The sequence below is a fragment of the Dicentrarchus labrax genome, unplaced genomic scaffold (assembly GCF_905237075.1).
Source record: "Dicentrarchus labrax unplaced genomic scaffold, dlabrax2021, whole genome shotgun sequence".
Lineage (NCBI taxonomy): Eukaryota > Metazoa > Chordata > Actinopteri > Moronidae > Dicentrarchus > Dicentrarchus labrax.
This window is the reverse complement of record NW_026136722.1, coordinates 18,616,772-18,639,155: the sequence shown is the minus strand read 5'-3', so window position 1 is coordinate 18,639,155 and position 22,384 is coordinate 18,616,772. Positions and strand designations below refer to the sequence as shown.

The 22,384-nt window shown below is 41.3% G+C and overlaps 3 protein-coding genes across 7 annotated transcripts in view; all 3 read left to right on the top strand.

Annotated features, from left to right (window-relative positions):
• The first annotated feature begins 229 nt into the window (after window positions 1-229).
• LOC127356657 (5-hydroxytryptamine receptor 3A) lies at window positions 230-6,069 on the top strand. Of its 2 annotated transcripts, none has more exons than XM_051388621.1 (9): window positions 230-261; window positions 357-520; window positions 1,070-1,114; window positions 1,229-1,338; window positions 3,199-3,368; window positions 3,449-3,609; window positions 3,692-3,902; window positions 3,991-4,149; window positions 4,746-6,069. In XM_051388621.1, the coding sequence occupies exons 2-9, from the start codon at window positions 446-448 to the stop codon at window positions 5,042-5,044; spliced, it is 1,230 nt and encodes a 409-aa protein (XP_051244581.1). In that variant the 5' UTR covers window positions 230-261; window positions 357-445; the 3' UTR covers window positions 5,045-6,069. The 2 variants fall into 2 exon arrangements, with proteins under 2 accessions (XP_051244581.1, XP_051244582.1); XM_051388622.1 differs by having other exon boundaries at window positions 232-261; window positions 354-520.
• Window positions 6,070-6,978: 909 nt separating this feature from the next.
• Window positions 6,979-22,384, top strand: part of LOC127356639 (nuclear factor 7, brain-like) — a 32,167-nt gene continuing 16,761 nt past the window's right edge. Inside the window, exons 1-3 of one of the 4 annotated variants that reach the window (XR_007882026.1) lie at window positions 6,979-7,098; window positions 7,299-8,854; window positions 14,994-15,670. Coding sequence is in view for 1 of the 4 variants with exons in the window: in XM_051388593.1 (XP_051244553.1) it covers window positions 7,014-7,098; window positions 7,299-8,710 (1,497 nt within the window). In the remaining 3 variants the exon portion in view is untranslated. Of the gene's footprint in view, window positions 7,099-7,298; window positions 9,782-14,993; window positions 15,671-22,384 lie in introns of those variants that run through there. The other 3 variants (XR_007882024.1, XR_007882025.1, XM_051388593.1) reach the window with 3 other exon arrangements.
• LOC127356633 (nuclear factor 7, brain-like) overlaps window positions 13,518-22,384 on the top strand; it is a 33,226-nt gene continuing 24,359 nt past the window's right edge. Inside the window, exon 1 of the transcript XR_007882016.1 lies at window positions 13,518-13,710. The gene's annotated coding sequence lies outside the window, so the exon portion shown is untranslated. The remainder of the gene's footprint in view (window positions 13,711-22,384) is intronic.

Genomic DNA, 22,384 nt, shown 5'->3' with positions numbered 1-22,384 from the left:
TCTCCAGCGTGCACTCTGATGTCACACAGAACTCCTCGTGTTGACTTTTCGCTTCAGCTGCAGGGCGACAATAGAAACGTCCTCCAACGACAGACCGCAGAACGGCACCTTTAATTAGATCTATTGATGCCTTCTTCCGCACTTACCTGTTGTATTGTTCACCTGTTCTTTGTGAGGCAGTTTAAAAGGGTTTGTTCAGACTGAGATGAAGGCAAACAACCATGTCAGCTCTGAAGGTTGCAGCTTTTATTGCTCTCATCTGTGAGTTGTTAAATTTAACTTTATTAACACATAAAACGTTGCAACTGTTTGTATCAGTTCCTGCAGGTTCAGATCCTGGTCTCTTCCCCTAGCAGGTATTTCCAGCAGTCAGACTTCAGACTGCTCCTATTTGGGTCTTCTGAAACATTTGAACCTGACGCCGACGAATGATGTTCTACAGATCATGCGGCCCGTGAAGAACTGGATGACATCCACCCTCGTACAGGTGGACATGTTGCTGTACGGTATTTTACAAGTGGTACGTGTTGTTTATGGGTCAGCTCACCCAAAATCATCATATAACGCCTCAAAACCCTGTTGAAGGGACGATTTATTACATTCTTTTTAACTGGAAACAAAAACTTATTTATTTTTATATCTTGAGAGATCATTTTATACACGGTTGAACTTCTACTTTTACTTAAAGAAACAACCATGCACAGTAAATATAACAGACAGAGCTTCGGGGTCTGTGAAACCTGCATTCTCTATAATGACCAGCAGGGGGCAGCTCCATTACCATTCAGTCTTATGGGGAAATAATCCGACTTCTCAGTTGATTTATGAGCTCAGTAAACAGTTTCCTGATGAGTTTATGGTCTCAATCTCTAGTTTCAGTCGTCTTCCATACAGCATGATGTTCTGATCTCTTTATAGACTCAAACTGTTTTATAACCAGTTAAAACTCCTTTTAGTACATTTAACTTAATAGTTTTATCAGCATCCGTCTAAAAACCCTGAGAAAATGCTCCCAAACCTGTCTGCATGGATAGAAACCGCTCAGATTTATCCTGTTTTTGTTTTGCAGGATGAGATGTTTCAGACTGTCACGAGTCACATCTGGGTTCAGATGGTAAGAAATGATCATGTTTAGTTCAAGAGCCAAAGAACTGAAGTGCATTTTCAAACAAAACATCAGCTGTAAGTTTACTGTCATAAACAGTTTTAAAACGTTTTCTTTTCCCAGAGTTGGATGAATGAATTCCTGACTTGGAATTCTTCAGACTTTTGTGGGATAGAGAAGTTTACCGTTCCGATGTCGAGCCTGTGGACCCCAGATGTATCCATCCAAGAGGAGTATGTATTATTACTATTATTGTGTTATAATAATAATTATTAATAACATAATTGCAGTTTATGGTTTTGATCTTATTCAGAGGTGATTTATAAAGGTAAAGCTCAATGTAAACAAACCTGAGCCTGTAGCAGACGGGATCTACTCAGAGTTTATACCATTCAAAGTGACTTTTAAAGTCCAGGTAAGAAAAATAAAGACAGTACAATCAGTGTTTCTGTATCCTTGAGTTCTTACAAACATGTGGAAAACATTTCTCTCCTCCAACCAAAACAATGGCTGCTATATGTGACCAGACTCCATGGACCAAAACCATTGATTTAATCTTGCAGATAATCGTAAAAAACACTTCAAACTTGACTCAAACTAATTTTTATTAGTCCTTCCAACCATCGCCATCTCTTGTTTGGAGGAAATAAATCCTTAAATATTATAAAAACGAGCGGCAATGGCGGCAACGCTAATCCTTGGTGACAAATGCACCGTCAAAGTCTATCCACTAACAGTTGTTGTTGTTTGTTCCACTAACAGTTGTTGTTGTTGTTTGTTCCACTAACAGTAGTTGTTGTTTTTTCCACTAACAGTTGTTGTTGTTTGTTCCTCTAACAGTTGTTGTTGTTAGTTCCACTAACAGTAGTTGTTTGTTCCACTAACAGTAGTTGTTGTTTGTTCCACTAACAGTAGTTGTTGTTGTTTATTCCACTAACAGTTGTTGTTGTTTGTTCCACTAACAGTTGTTGTTGTTGTTTGTTCCACTAACAGTTGTTGTTGTTGTTTGTTCCACTAACAGTTGTTGTTGTTGTTTGTTCCACTAACAGTAGTTGTTGTTTGTTCCACTAACAGTAGTAGTTGTTTGTTCCACTAACAGTAGTAGTTGTTTGTTCCACTAACAGTTGTTGTTGTTTGTTCCACTAACAGTTGTTGTTGTTTGTTCCACTGACAGTAGTTGTTGTTTGTTCCACTAACAGTTGTTGTTGTTTGTTCCACTAACAGTAGTTGTTGTTTGTTCCACTAACAGTAGTAGTTGTTTGTTCCACTAACAGTAGTAGTTGTTTGTTCCACTAACATTAGTTGTTTGTTCCACTAACAGTAGTTGTTGTTTGTTCCACTAACAGTAGTAGTTGTTTGTTCCACTAACAGTAGTAGTTGTTTGTTCCACTAACAGTAGTAGTTGTTTGTTCCACTAACAGTAGTTGTTGTTTGTTCCACTAACATTAGTTGTTTGTTCCACTAACAGTAGTTGTTGTTTGTTCCACTAACAGTTGTTGTTGTTTGTTCCACTAACAGTAGTAGTTGTTTGTTCCACTAACAGTAGTAGTTGTTTGTTCCACTAACAGTAGTTGTTGTTTGTTCCACTAACATTAGTTGTTTGTTCCACTAACAGTAGTTGTTGTTTATTCCACTAACAGTAGTTGTTTGTTCCACTAACAGTAGTTGTTGTTTGTTCCACTAACAGTAGTTGTTGTTTGTTCCACTAACAGTAGTTGTTTCTGCCACTGACAGACTCAGGTTGTTATTGTCAGTGTCTGACAGCATTATGGAAAGGATCCCTACAGAGATAGACCTTTAGTTTAACCACAAACAGCCGTAATATCACTATCACTCTCCACCAGACTCCAGAGACAGAAACACTCATTTTACCTTTAGATCATCGTAACTTCATTCAAAGTGGACAGAAACAGAATAAAACTCATTAAAAGCGTCTCTGTTAGTGTTTCCAACAATCACCAACTCTGGTTTGGTGGAAATAAATCCTTAATTCACTGATGTAGATGATAAAAACTGAGCCCGGTTACGTTGCCCGCCCACTCTTTTATCCCACTCATATTTTTTTTACCTTATAATTCCCTCTTTGTCTTCAGTGCCTCTGATACTGGGAGTATTCACAAAAGTCCACTTGGCCAAGTGTCCAGCGGTTTGGTGTACACGAGCATGCGCCAGCGGCTGACCTTCACCTGTCAGATGAATCTCAGAGACTTCCCCTTTGATACACAGAATTGTACAATCACATTTTCATCCATGACCTCTGATGGTAAATTGCGCCTCATTTGTTTCACGTTCAGAACGTCTTCAGAATATGTGATTATGTAATACTTTTAATCACCAATACAGCAGGAGTCATCCACCTAGGAACAGTCCAGAATGACACAACTCTCACAATAATCTCTGAGACGTTCATGGTCACACAGGGAGAATGGGACCTTGTTACAATGAAAATTTCTGCTTCTAATACAACTAAAGGCGGAAGAACTGAAAGCAAACTTATTTACACGGTAAGAAAATATTTGTAATGAAATCTGACAACAGTTTGTTCTTTAAAGTCTCTAATTAATCTGACTCTTTTTCTGTTTTCAGATCATAATGATGAGGAAGCCGATGCTTTATGTGGTGATTTTAATCGTGCCCCTGTTCTATTTAATGATCCTGGATCTGGCCTCCTTCTTCATCAGCGAGGCCAGAGGAGAAAAGCTGAGCTTCAAAGTGACCGTCCTCCTTTCCATCTCTGTCTTACTGCTGATCCTTCAGGACATGTTGCCTTCCACTGAAGACAACCTGCCAATGATGGGTGAGCCGCCGACCTCACACCAGAGATCACAGAGAGTCCTCCGTACTGATACACTCACCAGTTTAATGTCCCTGCACCTTTATTCCAGCCGTCTACTGTGTTGTGACCTTCGCCCTGGTGGGGATCAGCCTTCTGGAGGCCATGCTGGTGAGCTTCCTATTCGACCTCGATGGTTATTGTGGTCAGAAGACTCGAAGCTCTGTTAACGTCCAAGAGGAGATTCAGCTGGAAGCAGACTTTGACAAAGGTAAAGTTTCTACACACTAAAGATTTCTTATGTTTCTGTGTTTGTTAAAGGTTTTATACACGAGCATCTCAGAGCAGAACAACAGGACGGAAACTAAATAAAACTCACTTAAACCGTCTTTGTTGGTCTTTCCAACAATCAACAACTCTGATTTGGTGGAAAGAAATCTCTAATTCACCTTCGTAGATGATGAAAACTGAGCCCGGTTACGTTGCACGCCCACTCAGCCCTACTCTCCTCAGCATCACCCCACCTCCGTCCCAGGCCTAAAAAACCTCCTTCTCCTGGCGCTCCAAAGCTCTTACACTCCCCACAGAGGCAGCGTTCACTCTATTGTAACTCAGTGTAGCATCCAAATGATAGTGAAGTTGTTATTTTATGGTAGAAAAGTTAAATAACGTTGCTTTAAATCCATATATTTAAAGGGGGAGCTGCAGATTCACATGATAATTCTCATTCACATTGTCAATCCAGACATTGGTAGTATAAAAACATTTAACATGCGTCAATAATCCTACACGTACATATAAACATTGAACTCATCCTTCCTCTGTGTGCACACCAGCTCATTCTGCTGAATTATCTTTCCCACACAGAGACCCCCGGCGCTGCAGAGGAAGGCCAGGTGAAACCAGAGAAAAGCCCCCTCACGCTGGAAGGGCCTGCCGGTCGCGATGCGCTCAAACTGATCCTGGAGGAAGTGAAGGCCGCTCGGCAGGAAGCTGAAGGACGAGAAACAGACCAGAGAAAGTCTCGACGCTACAGACGAGTGGCAGAAATCATAGACTCTGTGTTCTTTGTCCTCTACTTTCTAACTGTCGCCGGTTTTCTGACGTACATATATGTGGTGTGGATTAGTCGATATGCTGAAAATATAGCAATGAAACCGGACTAAAACTGGACTCAAATTCAAATTCCCATTTTGAGCCTCAACAAACGACAAAGAAACTAATCTCGCTGTTCCCCTTCTGTTTGTGTGACCCTTACAGATATAAATACATATGGCCGTCTTTAGTTCATGTTGCATGTTTTTACGCACGTTGTTAAAATGTGATATTTCTTAAAGGGAGTTTGGTGCAGGGAGCTTTTAGTTGAATTCAAACTGCTAATATGTATAGTTTTGTTGCCCTTACAGAAACACAAGCTAACTGCTAAAGTTTGATAATATTATCTGACATTGACTGCTGTTAGTTTGATTAATGCTTCAATAATGTGTCTATTGATTACTGACGCTGGCTGATCAGGCTAATTCTCATCTTATTGCACTAAATAGATGCCCTTTAAAACTACTTATTAATGCTGTTATTAATGACTCCTGATGTAGTTTGGAGACCAGTCCGACGGAGGCTGCGTCTCAGTAAATGAGTATAGAGTACGAAGAAAATGCAGCATAAAATAAAGCTGAAGTTTCACAGCTTTAAAGCCTTTTCCTGCGATCCCTGAAAAACAGTTTCATTATATCTGAAAAAATCTGAATATAAATAAAACTTTTTATTAAGACCTCTCTGTACCAACATGTATCCAGGACCAGGAGAATCTGCATAATACAAATATAACCAGTCGTTGATGTTACGGGTGGAAAAAATATCCCGAAAACTTTCTTTTGTCTTTTGAACCTGAGAGCTCTGGTTCAAAATGATCGTGTTGTTTATAGTCGAGTTGGTTCTCTTTCAGGGGGGTCTTGCTCCGGTGTAGGAGGGTATGGAGGCCCTTCATAATCCACCTACACTGCTGACAATATATTAAATATCTGTGCCACAAACTGGACTGTGATTGGCTGAAGCTCTGCTACGTGGTTGTGCAACTCATGAAGGTGGTTCCTTACAGACTAAGAGATGTCATTCATTGATCCTGATGGCTCCATATCGAGGCAAATATTGGAAAATATGAAAGTGTAATTAAACCGCTTCCTGCTGAAAACCTCTGTATTTGGGTATTTACTAGTGTTGTTGATTGATTCAGGTCCAGATTTGACTCTCTGCATAGTGACCGCCCTCTACTGGTTGAAACTGGATATTGCAGTTTAATTTTATTGTTGGCTGATCAGGAGGAAGGTGACATATGTGGTGGCAGCTTTTATCACCAACCAACTCCTGATTATATCAGACCAACTTAGAGTCTGACAAGAGTTGCTCATGGCTGGTTAGCTCTGTTAGCGTGTTGCTAGCTTAGCTGACTTTATAACACAAGAAACTTTTACAGAAAGCTGAAAATGTTCTTCTAGTGACTGTTAAAGCTCCAGTGGACTCTGTGTTTCTGTGTTTTATACTTTGATATCAATATGAAATGAGGATTTCTTTTTTTAAATACCCCAAAATATGAAACTGTTTTTAAATATTTTTAAAATAACTGAAATATAATGAATTTAATTATTATTAAACCAGTAAATAGTCTTACTAGAGTTAGACTTAGACTTCTCTTTATTGATCCCTTTGGCATGACTCCCGCGAGGAAATTGGATTTCCAGCAGCTTACAAAACACTTGTATAGAAAATAAAGACATATAAAAAATACAGTATAAGATAAACAATGAACTCTTAGCTAAATATAGAAAGTAAACAATAAACAGTAAACAATATACTCTTAGCTAAATTTATGAAGTAGAGATAAGAATAAAAGTAAAATAAAATGCACAAAAAAAGAAGAAGTAGAGTGTCCAGGTATGTATGAGAAGAACTTCCAAAAGATATTAGTGAAATATAACTGGACTATATATAAATGGACTGATTGATTTTCCAATATTTTCTCTTTAAGATAATTTAAAACAAAGTAAAACAGAAATATCAGTGAGAATGAATTTGTTGTGGTCGTTTTGTCTTTGTGACTGATCTCAGAGCAGTGTGACGACAAAGCTCCGCCGCTTAATGACAGCACCTGAGACCAAACAGGAAACAGATTGTTCCTGTTCAGTTCTCACTGAGGAGAGACACACAGACGGAGAGACAGACGGTAAGATTTACCTTCATTACAAATCTGTGACTTTAACTGAGGGACAACAGTTACAGGACGAAGTACTGAAGTAAACTGAAGTAGTTCAACCTGCTGCTGACTGAAATAAACTCAAAGTGAAAGTAACTGATGCAACATTTTACAGCAGGGTGAGGAAACACAACTGACTTCCTGTTTAACGTGCTGTTTGCTGTTTCCAGCTGCACTCAGAGACAAAATGGCTTCCAGATTAGAGGAGGATTTCTGCTGTCCGGTCTGTCATGATGTCTTTAGAGATCCTGTTCTTCTGTCATGCAGCCACAGCTTCTGTAAAGACTGTCTGAAGAGCTGGTGGACAGAGAAACAAACACGTGAGTGTCGAGTTTGTAAAAGAAGATCTTCGAGGGAAGAACCACCCTGTAATCTGACTTTAAAGAACCTGTGTGAGAGTTTCTTACAGGAGAGAGATCAGAGATCTTCAGAGGCTCTCTGCAGTCTGCACTCTGAGAAACTCAAACTCTTCTGTCTGGACCATCAGCAGCCAGTGTGTCACATCTGCAGAGATTCAGAAAAACACTCCAACCACAGATTCAGACCCATTGATGAAGCTGCACGACAACACAAGAAGGAACTTCAGGAAACTCTGGAGCCCTTAAAGGAGCAGTTAAAGGTTTGTGAAGGAGTTAAAGTGAAGTTTGATCAAACAGCAGAACACATGAAGGTCCAGGCCCAACGCACAGAGAGGAAGATTAAGGAGCAGTTTAAGAAGATTCACCAGTTTCTAGAAGAGGAAGAGGAGGCCAGGCTGGCTGCACTGAGGGAGGAAGAGGAGCAGAAGAGTCAGATGATGAAGGAGAAGATGGAGGCTCTGAGCAGAGAGATAGCAGCTCTTTCAGACACAGTCAGAGCCACAGAGGAGGAGCTGAGAGATGAAGACGTCTCATTCCTGAACAACTACAAGGCTGCAGTGGAAAGAGTCCAGCAGCGCCCCCAGCTGGAGGATTCACAGCTGCCCTCAGGAGCTCTGATAGACGAGGCCAAACACCTGGGCAACCTGACCTTCAACATCTGGAACAAGATAAAGGACATGGTCTCCTACAGTCCTGTGATTCTGGATCCAAACACTGCTCATCCAAAACTCATCCTGTCTGAAGATCTGACCAGTGTGAGAGAAGGAGAGAAACAGCAGCTTCCTGATAATCCAGAGAGGTTTGATCGGTACTGCTCTGTTCTGGGCTCTGAGGGCTTTAACTCAGGGACTCACAGCTGGGATGTCGAGGTTGGAGACAGTACATTGTGGTTACTGGGTGTGTCAGTAGAGTCTGTCAAGAGGAAGGGACGCAAACTGTCTGGATTATGGATAATATGGTTGAATAAAGGTAAATACTCAGCATGGTCACCATCAGCTCCACCAACTGATCTTGTATTTCAGAAGAAGGTCCAGAGGATCAGAGTGAATCTGGACTGGAACATAGGAAAGCTGTCGTTCTCTGATCCTGATACTAACACACACATACACACCTTCACACACACTTTCACTGAGAGGATGTTTCCATTAATTTACACTGGGGATAAAGTCCCAGTGAAGATATTACCAGTGAAGGTCAGTGTGACAGTGGAACAGAGCAGTTAGAGATAAAGAGGATGATTATATTCATGATGTTTATTTCTTAAAGAGAAAAGTCTCTGAATTGAACCTGTTAAACTGAAACCTGCTCCTCATTATTCCAGCACTGCAGGAACAGACACATATTATTAAATATAATCAAATGTTCAGGTATTAAGCAAATTATTAGGCAATTGATCTGAATTCAAGAATGTGTGCCCTAATTAGCAAAACAAATCTTACAATAAGACACAATTCTTTCATAATAAAAATAGTGACTTTGTCTTAAATGAAGGAACCAGAAACATTCTTATTTATACATTTTTTATATTAAAACAATGAAAAACTAAACAGCTGCTTCATTTCCAACACTGGGACAACAATAAAAACCTAATTCTATTTTCCCTTCTTTATATCTTGTATATTTCTATTTTATTTTGTTATTTAATTGTATTTCTTTTTTCTCATCTGATATTTTCTATCTGGTTTTATAATTCTGATTGTTTTTATTTTCTTTTTGTTCTTATTTAGTTCGAAATCAGTTTTTTGTTCCTATTGTCGACCTTTTTCAGATGTAAAATTGTTTCATTTATTTTCTGATCTTTGTGTTTGGTTTTCTTTTAATCGATACTGTGATATTTTAAATTCCTTTTTTATTATTTTAACTTGAAGACCAGCGACCAGTTTGTGGAAGCTGATGGATCCAAATAATTGATACAAATGAATCAATAACTGCATGTTTGAGCAGCAAAGATTCCAGATTGTTTAATTCCACATATGAAATGTTCACAATGTGTAAAATATAAGTTTAAATGATCTAAAATATATGAACAATGTTCTGTTTGATGTGATGAAGTGGAGATGATTCAGTCTGTAACAGTGTTTTCATTCAGTTTCCATCAGTTGAATTCTGCTGTTACTCATTCAGTCAGAGGACAAGTTCTTCTATTTAAGGTGGACGTCTCATGTTTAAGGTGGAACGTCTCAGTTTGGGTTCAGACTGTATGTAATGTTGCTGATTTCAGAACATTAATTAACATTAATGCTGAATGTACAATTACTCCTGTTTTTCATCAGTATAATAAAATATTATCTTTACTTTGGTGTCATATTTCTTCATCCATTAATTCCTGATAATTAACCCCTCCGTCACTTTATGAACACGATGCGTTCAGACACACTGCTGATAGGTCACCCATTAAAATACACTTTGCTCTTTCTTGAGATTCATTTTTTCGAGTTTGTGCTGATAAAGAACGAGTCAGTCAGAGGCAGAGCCGTTTCTTGCTATATGCGGACTATGCGGCTGCATAGGGCCCCGCAGCCACCAGGGGGCCCCCAAACTGCAAGTTCAGCCTCATATTTTATTATATTTTGGAGAATTAAAAGTACCTGTCTTTATTTGTATGTATTGCATGCATTCATTATGCATTTATTTGCAAAGCATGTAAGTGTTCGTGGGGTAATCAGGTCAAAATCACCTTTGGGCTGGGCTGTCACATGGTAAGTGACAGCCGCCCACCTTCCACTGAAGTGACGAGAATAACGGATGACACTGATTACAACGTCATCGAAACGTACTTATGCGTCTGGCGCAGAGAAACAACCACAGGATAAAGGTAAGGCATTTGATGTGGGGGGGAGGGGGACACATAATGCCAACTTCTGAACAAGTTAGTTTGTTACTGTTGTCATGCTGGCTAGTTCAGCTATCCTCAGATAAATGTGAGCTACCTCAGCTAACGGGCTATGATTGTTTGTTTGTTTGTTTGTAAATAAAGTCAGCTTTATCCAGAATTTGCTTTACAAAAAGGCTCAAATAAATGTTTCTCAAGCATAGACCTGTGCTACTATTTTATAAATAAAACCAATTATTATCAGACTGATTATTGTTACTTTTAGTAGTAGCAGTAAAATAAGATAGATAGATAGATAGATAGACAGACAGACAGACAGACAGACAGACAGACAGACAGACAGACAGACAGACAGATAGATAGATAGATAGACAGACAGACAGACAGATAGATAGATAGATAGATAGATAGATAGATAGATAGATAGATAGATAGACAGACAGACAGACAGACAGACAGTCAGACAGACAGACAGACAGACAGACAGACAGATAGATAGATAGTAGTAGTAGCAGTATAGCAGTAGATTATTCATAAATCACTATGAATTTTAAATGATCACTGTGCTATGAAATATTTTCCAATTATTTGCTCTATTGTATTTTTATTTACTGTGGTTTGGTTACTGGACAAATCTGCTGACTTAGTTGAATTCCCCTTGCCAAATGTATTAGAATATATATTGTGACAATGTAGTTTACTAATTTGAACAAACCTGTATATTTAAAGTGTCCTGTACTGCATAGGACTGCAAGTTGTCCACTTTGTAATGCACTGCAAGATATATGCAAACATATTCCCTTTATATCATTTGGTGCTCATCACTCATTTACCTTCATTTGTATTAATTAACTAGTATAATATGGAGATAAACACAGAAAAAACTGGTAGATGCTTAAACAGGGACACTGTATATTGTAATGTTTAATATAAAAACAGATTCAGAATTTTTTGCATAGTTCAACACAGCTGCAGTTATATGATATGAATATTTGCTTCTGATTGCTTGGTAACCTAAGGAGCTTTGTCTTTGCAGGAGCAATTTTGAAATAGTTTGGAGGTCCAGTTCAAGGAGAGCCAGGGGGACCTTCATCAGCTTCTGACCAGGAAGCAGCAGGACCATCAGCAACTGAAGCAAGGAAGCAGAAGTTTTGAGGAGGAGAACGTAAGACTGTGATCATACAGATCCTGATCACAAAGTAGTGATGTTGTACAGTTATATATGGTTCATTTTAAACTACAACTACAATATATACTACATAACTGTTTTTTTAAATTTATTTTTTATTGATTGTGCAATAACATGGATGCTGGTCCATTATACTTATTTATTTAAGTAAGTTTAGTTATTTATTTTTTACTGTTTTGGAATGGTGGGTTAAAGCTTTTTTATGTTATGCCACCTCAAAGTTTACATTAAACATTTTTCAAGAACATACTGTATCTGTTGCATTTATTAATGTACTCTAGCCTGCTTTCCTCTTGTAACAGACTGCTGCATCATCACAGAATATATGAAAAAGTTATCTCTACCTCAGAGTTTGAAAAAAAAGGGGCCCCAAATAGTATCTCGCATAGGGCCCCCAAACAGCTAGAAACGGTCCTGGTGGTGGCAGCTTTTATCACCAACCAACCCGATTATATCAGACCAACTTAGAGTCTGACAAGAGTTGCTCATGGCTGGTTAGCTCTGTTAGCGTGTTGCTAGCTTAGCTGACTTTATAACACAAGAAACTTTTACAGAAAGCTGAAAATGTTCTTCTACTGACTGTTAAAGCTCCAGTGGACTCTGTGTTTCTGTGTTTTATACTTTGATATCAATATGAAATGAGGATTTCTTTTTTCTAAATACCCCAAAATATGAAAATGTTTTTAAATATTTTAAAATAACTGAAATATAATGAATTTAATTATTATTAAACCAGTAAATGATCTTACTAGAACTTCCAAAAGATATTTGTGAAATATAACTGGACTATATATAAATGGACTGATTGTTTTTGATTTTCTAATATTTTTTCTTTAACATAATTTAAAACAAGTAAAACAGCAATATCAGTGAGAATGAATTTGTTGTGGTCGTTTTGTCTTTGTGACTTTCGCTGCGTTTCATTAGTCATTCACTTGCCCTCGGGGGAATCCCCGCCGCCATAATAAGTGTCCTTCCAATTGTCTGGAAAACTGAAGTGAACTTGGTGAGATGGACCCTCGGAGGGCTGAGGGAGCGAGTGAACAACAGTGGTCACTCCGAGGTGGATATCACCCACAATGCATTGCAGTTTACGTCATTGCCACTATAACGCCGACGGCTGCCAATGAGTAGGCCTATTTGAAACAGATGTTTGTGATTGAAAAAAACAGAAACGAAGAAAACGTGTCGGACCAAACAATTTACAAGTGTAAGTAACAATATCTTAATATTCTGAGTAATAATGTCGAAATTATTTTTTATAAATTAAATTTTTGTCATGCTGTGGAATTTGCTTTATGCAATATACTTTATGAGAATGTTGTAATTCTCTATTACTTGCATTCAGAACTACGTATGTAACTGAATTATGCTGTTTTGCACAAAATCTCACATTATAGCATTGTTAGTGGGTGACACAATAGTGATTGTTTATGTGATTAAAGGGTCAGAAGAAGAGACCGAATAAAGCGCCACAGTCACAACTGGCCAACGGTCCATTGTGACTACTGACTCCAAGGGCAAGTGCGTTTCATTTAAATCCCCCGCTCCTCCCCCGCCCACTTTCCCTCCACGGTCCAAGTGGCCTTCATGCAATGTATGCTGTTACGTCATACCAAGGGCTGAGGGTAAGTGAACGAGGGGAAGTGGAACTACTAATGAAACGCAGCGGTGATCTCAGAGCAGTGTGATGACGAAGCTCCGCCCCTTAATTATATCACCTGAGACCAACCAGGAAACAGGTTGTTCCTGTTCAGTTCTCACTGAGGAGAGACACACAGACGGAGAGACAGACGGTAAGATTTACCTTCATTACAAATCTGTGACTTTAACTGAGGGAGAACAGTTACAGGACGGAGTACTGAAGTAAACTGAAGTAGTTCAACCTGCTGCTGACTGAAATAAACACTCAAAGACTCAAAGTGAAAATAACTGATGCAACATTTTACAGCAGGGTGAGGAAACACACATGAGTTAATGTTTAACGTGCTGTTTGCTGTTTCCAGCTGCACTCAGAGACCAAATGGCTTCCAGATTAGAGGAGGATTTCTGCTGTCCGGTCTGTCATGATGTCTTTAGAGATCCTGTTGTTCTGTCATGCAGCCACAGCTTCTGTAAAGACTGTCTGAAGAGCTGGTGGACAGAGAAACTGACACGTGAGTGTCCAGTTTGTAAGAGGAGATCTTCAATGGACAATCCACCTATAAGTCTGGCTTTAAAGAACCTGTGTGAGAGGTTCTTACAGGAGAGAGATCAGAGATCTTCAGAGGCTCTCTGCAGTCTGCACTCTGAGAAACTCAAACTCTTCTGTCTGGACCATCAGCAGCCAGTGTGTCACATCTGCAGAGATTCAGAAAAACACTCCAACCACAGATTCAGACCCATCGATGAAGCTGCACGACAACACAAGAAGGAACTTAAAGAAACTCTGGAGCCCTTAAAGGAGAAGTTAAAGGTTTGTGAAGGAGTTAAAGTGAAGTTTGATCAAACAGCAGAACACATGAAGGTCCAGGCCCGATGCACAGAGAGGAAGATTAAGGAGCAGTTTAAGAAGCTTCACCAGTTTCTTGAAGAGGAAGAGGAGGCCAGGCTGGCTGCACTGAGGGAGGAAGAGGAGCAGAAGAGTCAGATGATGAAGGAGAAGATGGAGGCTCTGAGCAGAGAGATAGCAGCTCTTTCAGACACAGTCAGAGCCACAGAGGAGGAGCTGAGAGCTGAAGACGTCTCATTCCTGAACAACTACAAGGCTGCAGTGGAAAGAGTCCAGCAGCGCCCCCTGCTGGAGGATCCACAGCTGCCCTCAGGAGCTCTGATAGACGAGGCCAAACACCTGGGCAACCTGACCTTCAACATCTGGAACAAGATGAAGGACATGGTCTCCTACAGTCCTGTGATTCTGGATCCAAACACTGCTCACCCAAAACTCATCCTGTCTGAAGATCTGACCAGTGTGAGAGTAGGAGAGAAACAGCAGCTTCCTTATAATCCAGAGAGGTTTGATCGGTACTGCTCTGTTCTGGGCTCTGAGGGCTTTAACTCAGGGACTCACAGCTGGGAGGTTGAGGTTGGAGACAGTACATTGTGGTTACTGGGTGTATCAGTAGAGTCTGTCCAGAGGAAGGGAGACAGACTGTCTGGATTATGGGTAATATTGTTGGATGAAGGTAAATACTCAGCATGGTCACCATCAGCTCCATCAACTGATCTTGTATTTCAGAAGAAGGTCCAGAGGATCAGAGTGAATCTGGACTGGAACATAGGAAAGCTGTCGTTCTCTGATCCTGATACTAACACACGCATACACACCTTCACACACACTTTCACTAAGAGGATGTTTCCATTAATTAACACTGGGGGTAAAGTCCCACTGAAGATACTACCAATGAAGGTTAGTATGACAGTGTAACAGAGCAGTTAGAGATAAAGAGGATGATTATACACTGCAGGAACAGACACATATTATTAAATATAATCAAATGTTCAGGTATTAAGCAAATTATTAGCCAATTGATCTGAATTTAAGAATTTGTGCCCTAATTAGCAAAACAAATCTTACAATAAGACCCAATTCCTTCATAATAAAAATAGTGACTTTGTCTAAAATGAAGGAACCAGAAATAATCTTATTTATATATTTTTTCTATTAAAACAATGAAAAACTAAACAGCTGCTTCATTTCCAACACTGGGACAACAATAAAAACCTAATTCTATTTTCTCTTCTTTATATCTTGGATTTCTCTATTTTATTTTGTTATTTAATTGTATTTCTTTTTTCTCATCTGATATTTCTATCTGGTTTTATTATTTTGATTGTTTTTATTTTATTTTTGTTCTTATTTAGTTCGAAAACAACTTTTTGTTTCTATTGACGACCTTTTTCAGATGTAAAATTGTTTCATTTATTTTCTGATCTTTGTGTTTGGTTTTCTTTTAACCGATTCTGTTTCATTCTAAATTCCTTTTTTATTATTTTGACTTGAAGACCAGCAACCAGTTTGTGGAAGCTGATGGATCCAAATCATTGATACAAATTAATCAATAACTGCATGTTTGAGCAGCAAAGTTTCCAGATTGTTTAATTCCACATATGAAATGTTCACAATGTGTAAAATATAAGTTTAAATGATCTAAAATATATGAACAATGTTCTGTCTCTGAAGTGGAGATGATTCAGTCTGTAACAGTGTTTTCATTCAGTTGTGGTAACACTTCTCCACGTCCAATCGTCCATGCTTCAATACGTATCCCTTTGGACGTGTGGCAGCCCCACAAACCTCATCCTTGACCGCGTCACCTTTCTGGTCGAGGGGGGTTAACTTGGCCTTTGACTCTACCAGCTGGGTGACCACACCATATGACGTCTCCCATCGCAAGTACAGTACAGCGCCATAGGACTGTAGGGGTTACACTACTATGTAATTAGAAAGGTAATTAATCACTGAAGATTAATAATACACTCGTAAATGGGGCACCACCTCCGTTGCTTACCTACTGGAGTAATCCGGAGGAAATTATTCCACAGATCTAATCAAATCAATTTCAAATCAATTTATTAAATTTCAAAATCTATATTTAATCTCATATTTCTGAAGTAGTGATTTCTTTTACACGATTCATTGATTTCCCCGCATCAAATCAAACCGGCACCGACAAGGACATACGGTTATATATGTTTATTAACTAAACTAATGCAGAGTAAATAGCATGAAATGATAAGGCAAACAAACAACAACAAGTAACAGAATAGGTGGATAATATATGAATTATTACTATTAGGTGATTCAGGAGCGATGGTGGATTTTGCGATGCAGCAGTAAGTTTAAAATATTATGAGAGCAAATTTTAGAACTACGAGGCCCTAATCGAAAATTCTCTTAAACTTAAAAGATGGGATTCAAAGCTTACAGACAGACACCAGCTCTTTTTCATGTGTGTGAATCTGGCCGTGTTCCGGAGAGTCAGCCTACTTTGTTTGTAGATGGAACTTGGAAGGATTCCCGGTCCTTGGCTTTTAACTCAACTGCGGCTTTACATCACTGATCCAACAGGCCGAAGGGAGTTGCGTCTCGTCCCTGGTACCAGTGGCAATCTCTCCAAAAGGCCCAGCGCGGCGTGTGCGCTAGTGAGCGTTGGGGGCAACGTGGCTGGAGAATAATGTCTTTGTCCGGCTGGAAACGTTTATACGTCTTCTTGAGCAGTCAACTACTGCGACGTCCTTCTGGCTGATGATGAATGTCTTAGAGTGGTTGGTCTTCAGCTTTGATTGTAAACTAATTCAGCTTCTTGTTTGAAAATAACTGGAGGATGAAACGCTGGCCTGGCGAATTCTCCGTCGTAACTAAGTCCAAGAATTAGATTAAATTCACTTTCTGTGAATCAGGCGACAATACTTGACGATAAGACTACAAAAATATAAAAGAAGAAATTAGTTTGTGTCTTGAGCTTTCAAAATAAAAGTACTTAGGAAAGTACTTCAGCACAGCAATTTATAACTTGAAGAAAAATTCAACAGGTGTCGCAAACGAAGTAAAATAAAGTACGGAAATTTAAAGTAAGAGCGAGAATAAATAACGAGTGGATCCAACACTCTTAGAAGGAAGACAGGATCAGAAGAGCAAGAGAGAGAGGGAGTGACCGGAGTCTATATTATATATGTTTTATTCTGGAGGCGTCTCCAGAAAGGCTAATCGCGTCACTTCCTTTAGCGATATTTTGATATTCGTAACTTTATTAACTTACTTCTATCGTGTTTTAAAGTAAGAACTAAATCCTTATCCGTGCAACTGTTGTTACTGCTTCCTAGATTGGAATGTCCACTATCAAAAGAAAACATCGTAATTTACACTTTAGAGGAAGGGGTGTCAGAATGCCAGATGTGGATTCCAGAGGAGTTTCTCTCTGGAGGTGGACCTGTCAGACTAAAAGAGATGTAAACACATTTCAGGGATATCTAACCCTGTTTTACAATCAAAAAGGCACTTAATTATCACACACGATCCACTTTAGGTGTAGGGTGTCGTTCTGATCTGTGGAGAAGTCAGTGTTCTGTTAAAGAGGATAAAACAAATTGACACCTTAGAGATCCCATCTGAGAATCTGAAAAGAACCAGGCTCTCTGTGCAGGAGACTGTCGGCGCTACAGTCTCACCTCCCCTCCTGGGTCAAAAAGGTCAAAGGGAAAGAGGAGGCCTTGAAAACTCTCCTGGTGGAACATAATCAAAATAATATGATGATTGTTGAATTAAGAGACGGATAAAGCGTCTCTTGTAGAGGAAGACGAGGACAAGGTCCTACAGGACTCACAGCTCCCGTCAGAAAATGTGATTCCCCAGGGTTTACCCCTCCAGTCGGGGGCGTGAGGCTTCTGTGGAACTTGATGCTACTCAGACGAGCGTACTCCTTGAACAGTTCAATTGCCTTTCCTCTGAGCTCGTCAGACAGAGGTTCATCCCAGGTGTCTTTAGTAAGCTTGCCAGATTCCTGGAAGGCTCTTCTCACAAGGATCACTCCATTCTGTTTCACAGGTGTTGCTAGACAGATCGGGTCATACAACCCGGCGATCTGGCTCAGTAGAACACGATGAGTCAGTGGGTTTGGTGTCTTTACTTTCACTTCTTCTTCAGTGAGGTCAATCTCAGTTCTCATCTTCTTCTTCCTTCTGGAGAAGTTGACCATCACAAAGAGTGTGTCCTCTTGCACTAGGTAACCAACCCCCAGGGCTTTGTTATCTTCCTCCCTTAGCTGGTTGGGCAACATCAGTGTCACTGGCTTGGACCCTGTCCCGTCCCGCCTCCCACTTTGACCAGACCGGACCCAGGGCTTGAGGTAGAAGCCTCCTGCTTTCAGTATCTTCTCCACTCCCTCTAGGATCTTGTCTAGACAGTGTGGGTCATTGTGGGACATGAGGAGGTCATCGACGTAGGATGCACATGGACCTCTTGTTCCTCCAGCCATACCGAATTATACATCTTGGTGATGTCTCCGATGGCTGCATGTTCTCCTTCCCGGAATCTGAGGAGCACCGCTCTGATAGGATTTAGGACGTCTGGGCCTTTGAGCAAAATGCTATTCATGCTCACCCCTCTGAACTCCTGGCTGCTATTCCAGACGAGGCGCAACGGCGTAGTCACTGAGTGGGGGTTTGGTGCGGTTAGGTGGCTCACCCACCACACGGCACCATTCCAGCTGTCGATCACGTCCTTAGTGAGCTTAACAGCAGCTCCCCTCCCCACCATCTCGTGCACTTGCCTCATGTAAGCTTCTTTCCACATGGGGTCTTTCATGAGCTGCTTCTCAGCCCTCAGGAACGTTGCTTCCACAGCCTTTTGGTTGTTGGGAAGAGAAGCTGGGTTTTCCTTCCAGGGGTACTTCGCATCCCAGTGTGGCTGGTCGCTGTGGGTGTCACTCTCTCTCTCTTTCTCGTCAGCCAGGGACATCTCCTCTCCTCCCGGTGGGCACTTTCCACAGCGACACCCTCCACAGGTAGGGTCACAGGCAGCACCGATGCTATCCTATTTTAGCCACTCAAGGACCTCTTTATTGCATGCTGCTGTCGTTCGAACTTCCACACTGCTCTCTTCTTCCAAATGGCTTCCTAGCCTTCCCACGAAGTGTTCTTCAACTTTGACGGCCTCCAACTGGTGGGGAGTCAGTCCCAGCTCGGCGAACACAGCCTCTTGCTCCTCTGTCGGACCACCAGGTCCCCTCTTTTCCTCTGCTTTGTTTTCCCTCTTAGCAGCATCCTTCATTGTTGGTGCCTTAGGGCAGAGGAAATAGTGGTGGTCCACTGGAGTGTCACCTTTCTTACACTCCTCCTTACGGCAGAGGAACTTTGGAGTGCAGGCACCGTCGACCCCGTGAACATCCAGGCACTTTGTACATGCTTTTGCCTTTTTCACCTGAGCTTTCTTCTCCGACAGACTGGCCTTCCTGAAAGTTTTACAGCGAAACAGTTTACCTCCATGTTCTTCATCGCCACACACAGCACATAGGAACTGCTTGGAGTCTCTTTTGACTTCACTTGCTGTAGTCTTAGTGAACGACTTCTTTCCTCTCCATCTGTCACCTGGTTTCTCCCGGTAGCTTGGTCTCTCAGGAGCATTAGCAGGCCATGGCTTGCTGGGCAGCAACTGTTCCAACCTCACGAGCAACGACTTTTGGTCTTCCAGGAACATCAAGAGCCTGTCGAAACGGTTTCCTGGGAGGACGTTGTTAACAGGGTTTCTCACACACATGAGCCACTCTCTTTTCATGAAATCAGGGAGTTTGCTCTCTAAAGACCGAATCACCAGCTGATTCTGTATAGCGTCTGTGCACCCCAGGTCTGTGAGGTCCAATGCTGCCCTCTCCACTGCTAGGATCAACTCTAACGTCTCTCGTGGCTGGTGGTTCTTTACTGCAGGTCGTGATTGTAGCTCCAACATGATCTCTTCTGCCGTTTGTGCTTTATCACCATAACGGTTCTCTAATTCCCTGAAGGTATCATTTGCATCTCTGCAACGCAATAGTCTGAGTTCACTTTTCACAGTCTCACCTATACTGTCTAGCAAGTGAAGTTTCTTGCATTCCCTTGACCCCGTAGGCTCCGCTTGCGCCTGGATACTCTCCCATTCAGCCTTCCAGCGCCAATAGTCCCTCCTGTCCCCAGAGAACTTAGGCAAACTTATGGGTGTGAGCCTTATTTTTGGTCGGGCCCATTGAGAGCTGATATCCCCACCGGCGTACGCACCAGGGCTGCTATATGGTATGCTACTACTTTGCCCCATGCTGAGATCGACGGGTGGATTGGCACAAACACTCAACAGTTGTGGCGTGCTGGCAAGGGTTGGAGGTAGGGTGAAACTGACATGAAGTCCACCATCAGACCGTCGTGACTGCAGGGTGGGCTGTAATATCTGTTGCGGGGTACTGTGTGTGGTAGCTGCTACATACCTGCTCTGAGGTCAACTAGTGATGCTTGCTCTGTCAGTGGACATGAATGTAGGAGAGCTCGTAACCTATACAGTTCCCTGCCCATCAACGGGTGGATTGACAACAGCAGGCTGGGTGTTAACAGGTGGAGTAGCAATAGCAAGGGTTACTGGTTGGGTAAAAGTGATGTTATCTGCAGCTGTAAGGCTGTCGCTAGCTGTTGTGACATGCCCACCGACCGCGTCATCGCCTCCCACATCTTCATCCTCTTCCTTCTCACCTCTGTCACCGTCGCCATCGTCATTTTGTTCTGTACTGTTCCTCTTCATAACCTCATTATCACGTCGGCAGGTCCACTCATCCATCAGTTGCTCCTTGTCTTCTCTTAATGATAAAAGGAGCATCCATTTGTCCTTTCCATGCAGCCGATAGTCTCTCCAAGTGTACGCAGCCTCTCTGAGTTCATGGAGTTTCCTATCCAGTTTACCACTTTCGACCCCTTGCTGCGTCCATGGCACTACTTTACTTTTCCCGAGCGCCTCAGCCCGATCAAAAGCAGACTTGAACTGTGTTACAAGAGCGTCTATGTCCGGCGCTGCATACTTGGACCACAGCATTTCCATGATCTTGCTCTCAGTTTCAAGGAACCTTTGCTTCCTCACCAGGGCGTCCCGCGACTCACTGTCGTCACCTGTAGGGTCTATCTGGCTCTGTGTGTCGATATATTCATTACTGACATCGAGGAGTTTGTCATAATCATCCTTCAATCTCGCTAACTCTTCTGACAACTCAACTTCACGTAAACGGCCAGCACTAACATCAAGGCGGTTTATTCGTGTTGTAAAGTTTTGTTGCGCATTTGAGCGCCTCCGCTTTAAGCTCTCTAGATCTGGCTTGTCATCTGCCATTTTGTCTTCTCTAGGTGAACAGAATCACTAGAATCACCTTTTAGCAAAAAGGACTTGTTCAAAAGATTTGTTCAAAATGAACGGCTCGCCCAAAAGATTCGTTCGAAACAAACGACTCGTCCGCGAACGACACAGACGTCTTTTGCCGGCTGCTATGGCTGGAAGCGGCGTTGTTTACAAAGTCACTTTATTAGCTCTGCAGCTTTAATATTATCCACACAGCCTTACTCACGGTTGTGGAAGTTATTCAGCCCTTTAACGGCCCCGTTAGCTCTTGGCTTCGGCTCCTCCGTTGTAGTGGCGTTATTGACGGCCGCTTCCTTCCCAGACTCCGGGTCTCCGCTCCCGGCGCTGGTCATCAACGATGGCTATCCTCCGCTCGCGGTCCGTGTACTCTCTGGCACGGCTCCGACAACTGTCCAGTCTTTTACTAAGCTACCTGCTATAGCTCAATAAACTCCCCACTGGAAGGGTTTCAGGACAAGTACGGCGGATACAACTCGAGTCACTTTATGAACTTTTATTGCGCACACATACACAATAAGCATCCACACACTAGCTTGACTGCTACCTCTACGCTAGCCTGTCAGCTTGACAATTAGCTAGTTAGTTGGTAAGTTAGTTAGTTAGCTAGTTAGGTTGTAAACCTGCAACGGAAACACAAACACAAAACCCAGAATTAACTAATGAAATTATACAATCATTCATGTGATAATAATTCTTGATTTGAATTACTAGCAATGCTAGTTTATAGTCACTCACCGGCAAGGCGTACCAGTCCTGACCATCAATTAAATGAAAATGCAACCTAAAGGCGTGGCCACCTGCGCACTGTGACTAAGTATGCATACACAGACACACAGTCTGGAGACCAGGAATGATAATAAAACAAACCTGTAACCTGGTATGATTATAACATATATAAAATATAACATAAAATATGCATTCGGAATAAGGTGGTAAATGTACACACTTATTTCCTCAAATACCCCAGAACATAATCATAACATCTATCACTTTTAATATATATATATATATATATATAAAGCAATAAT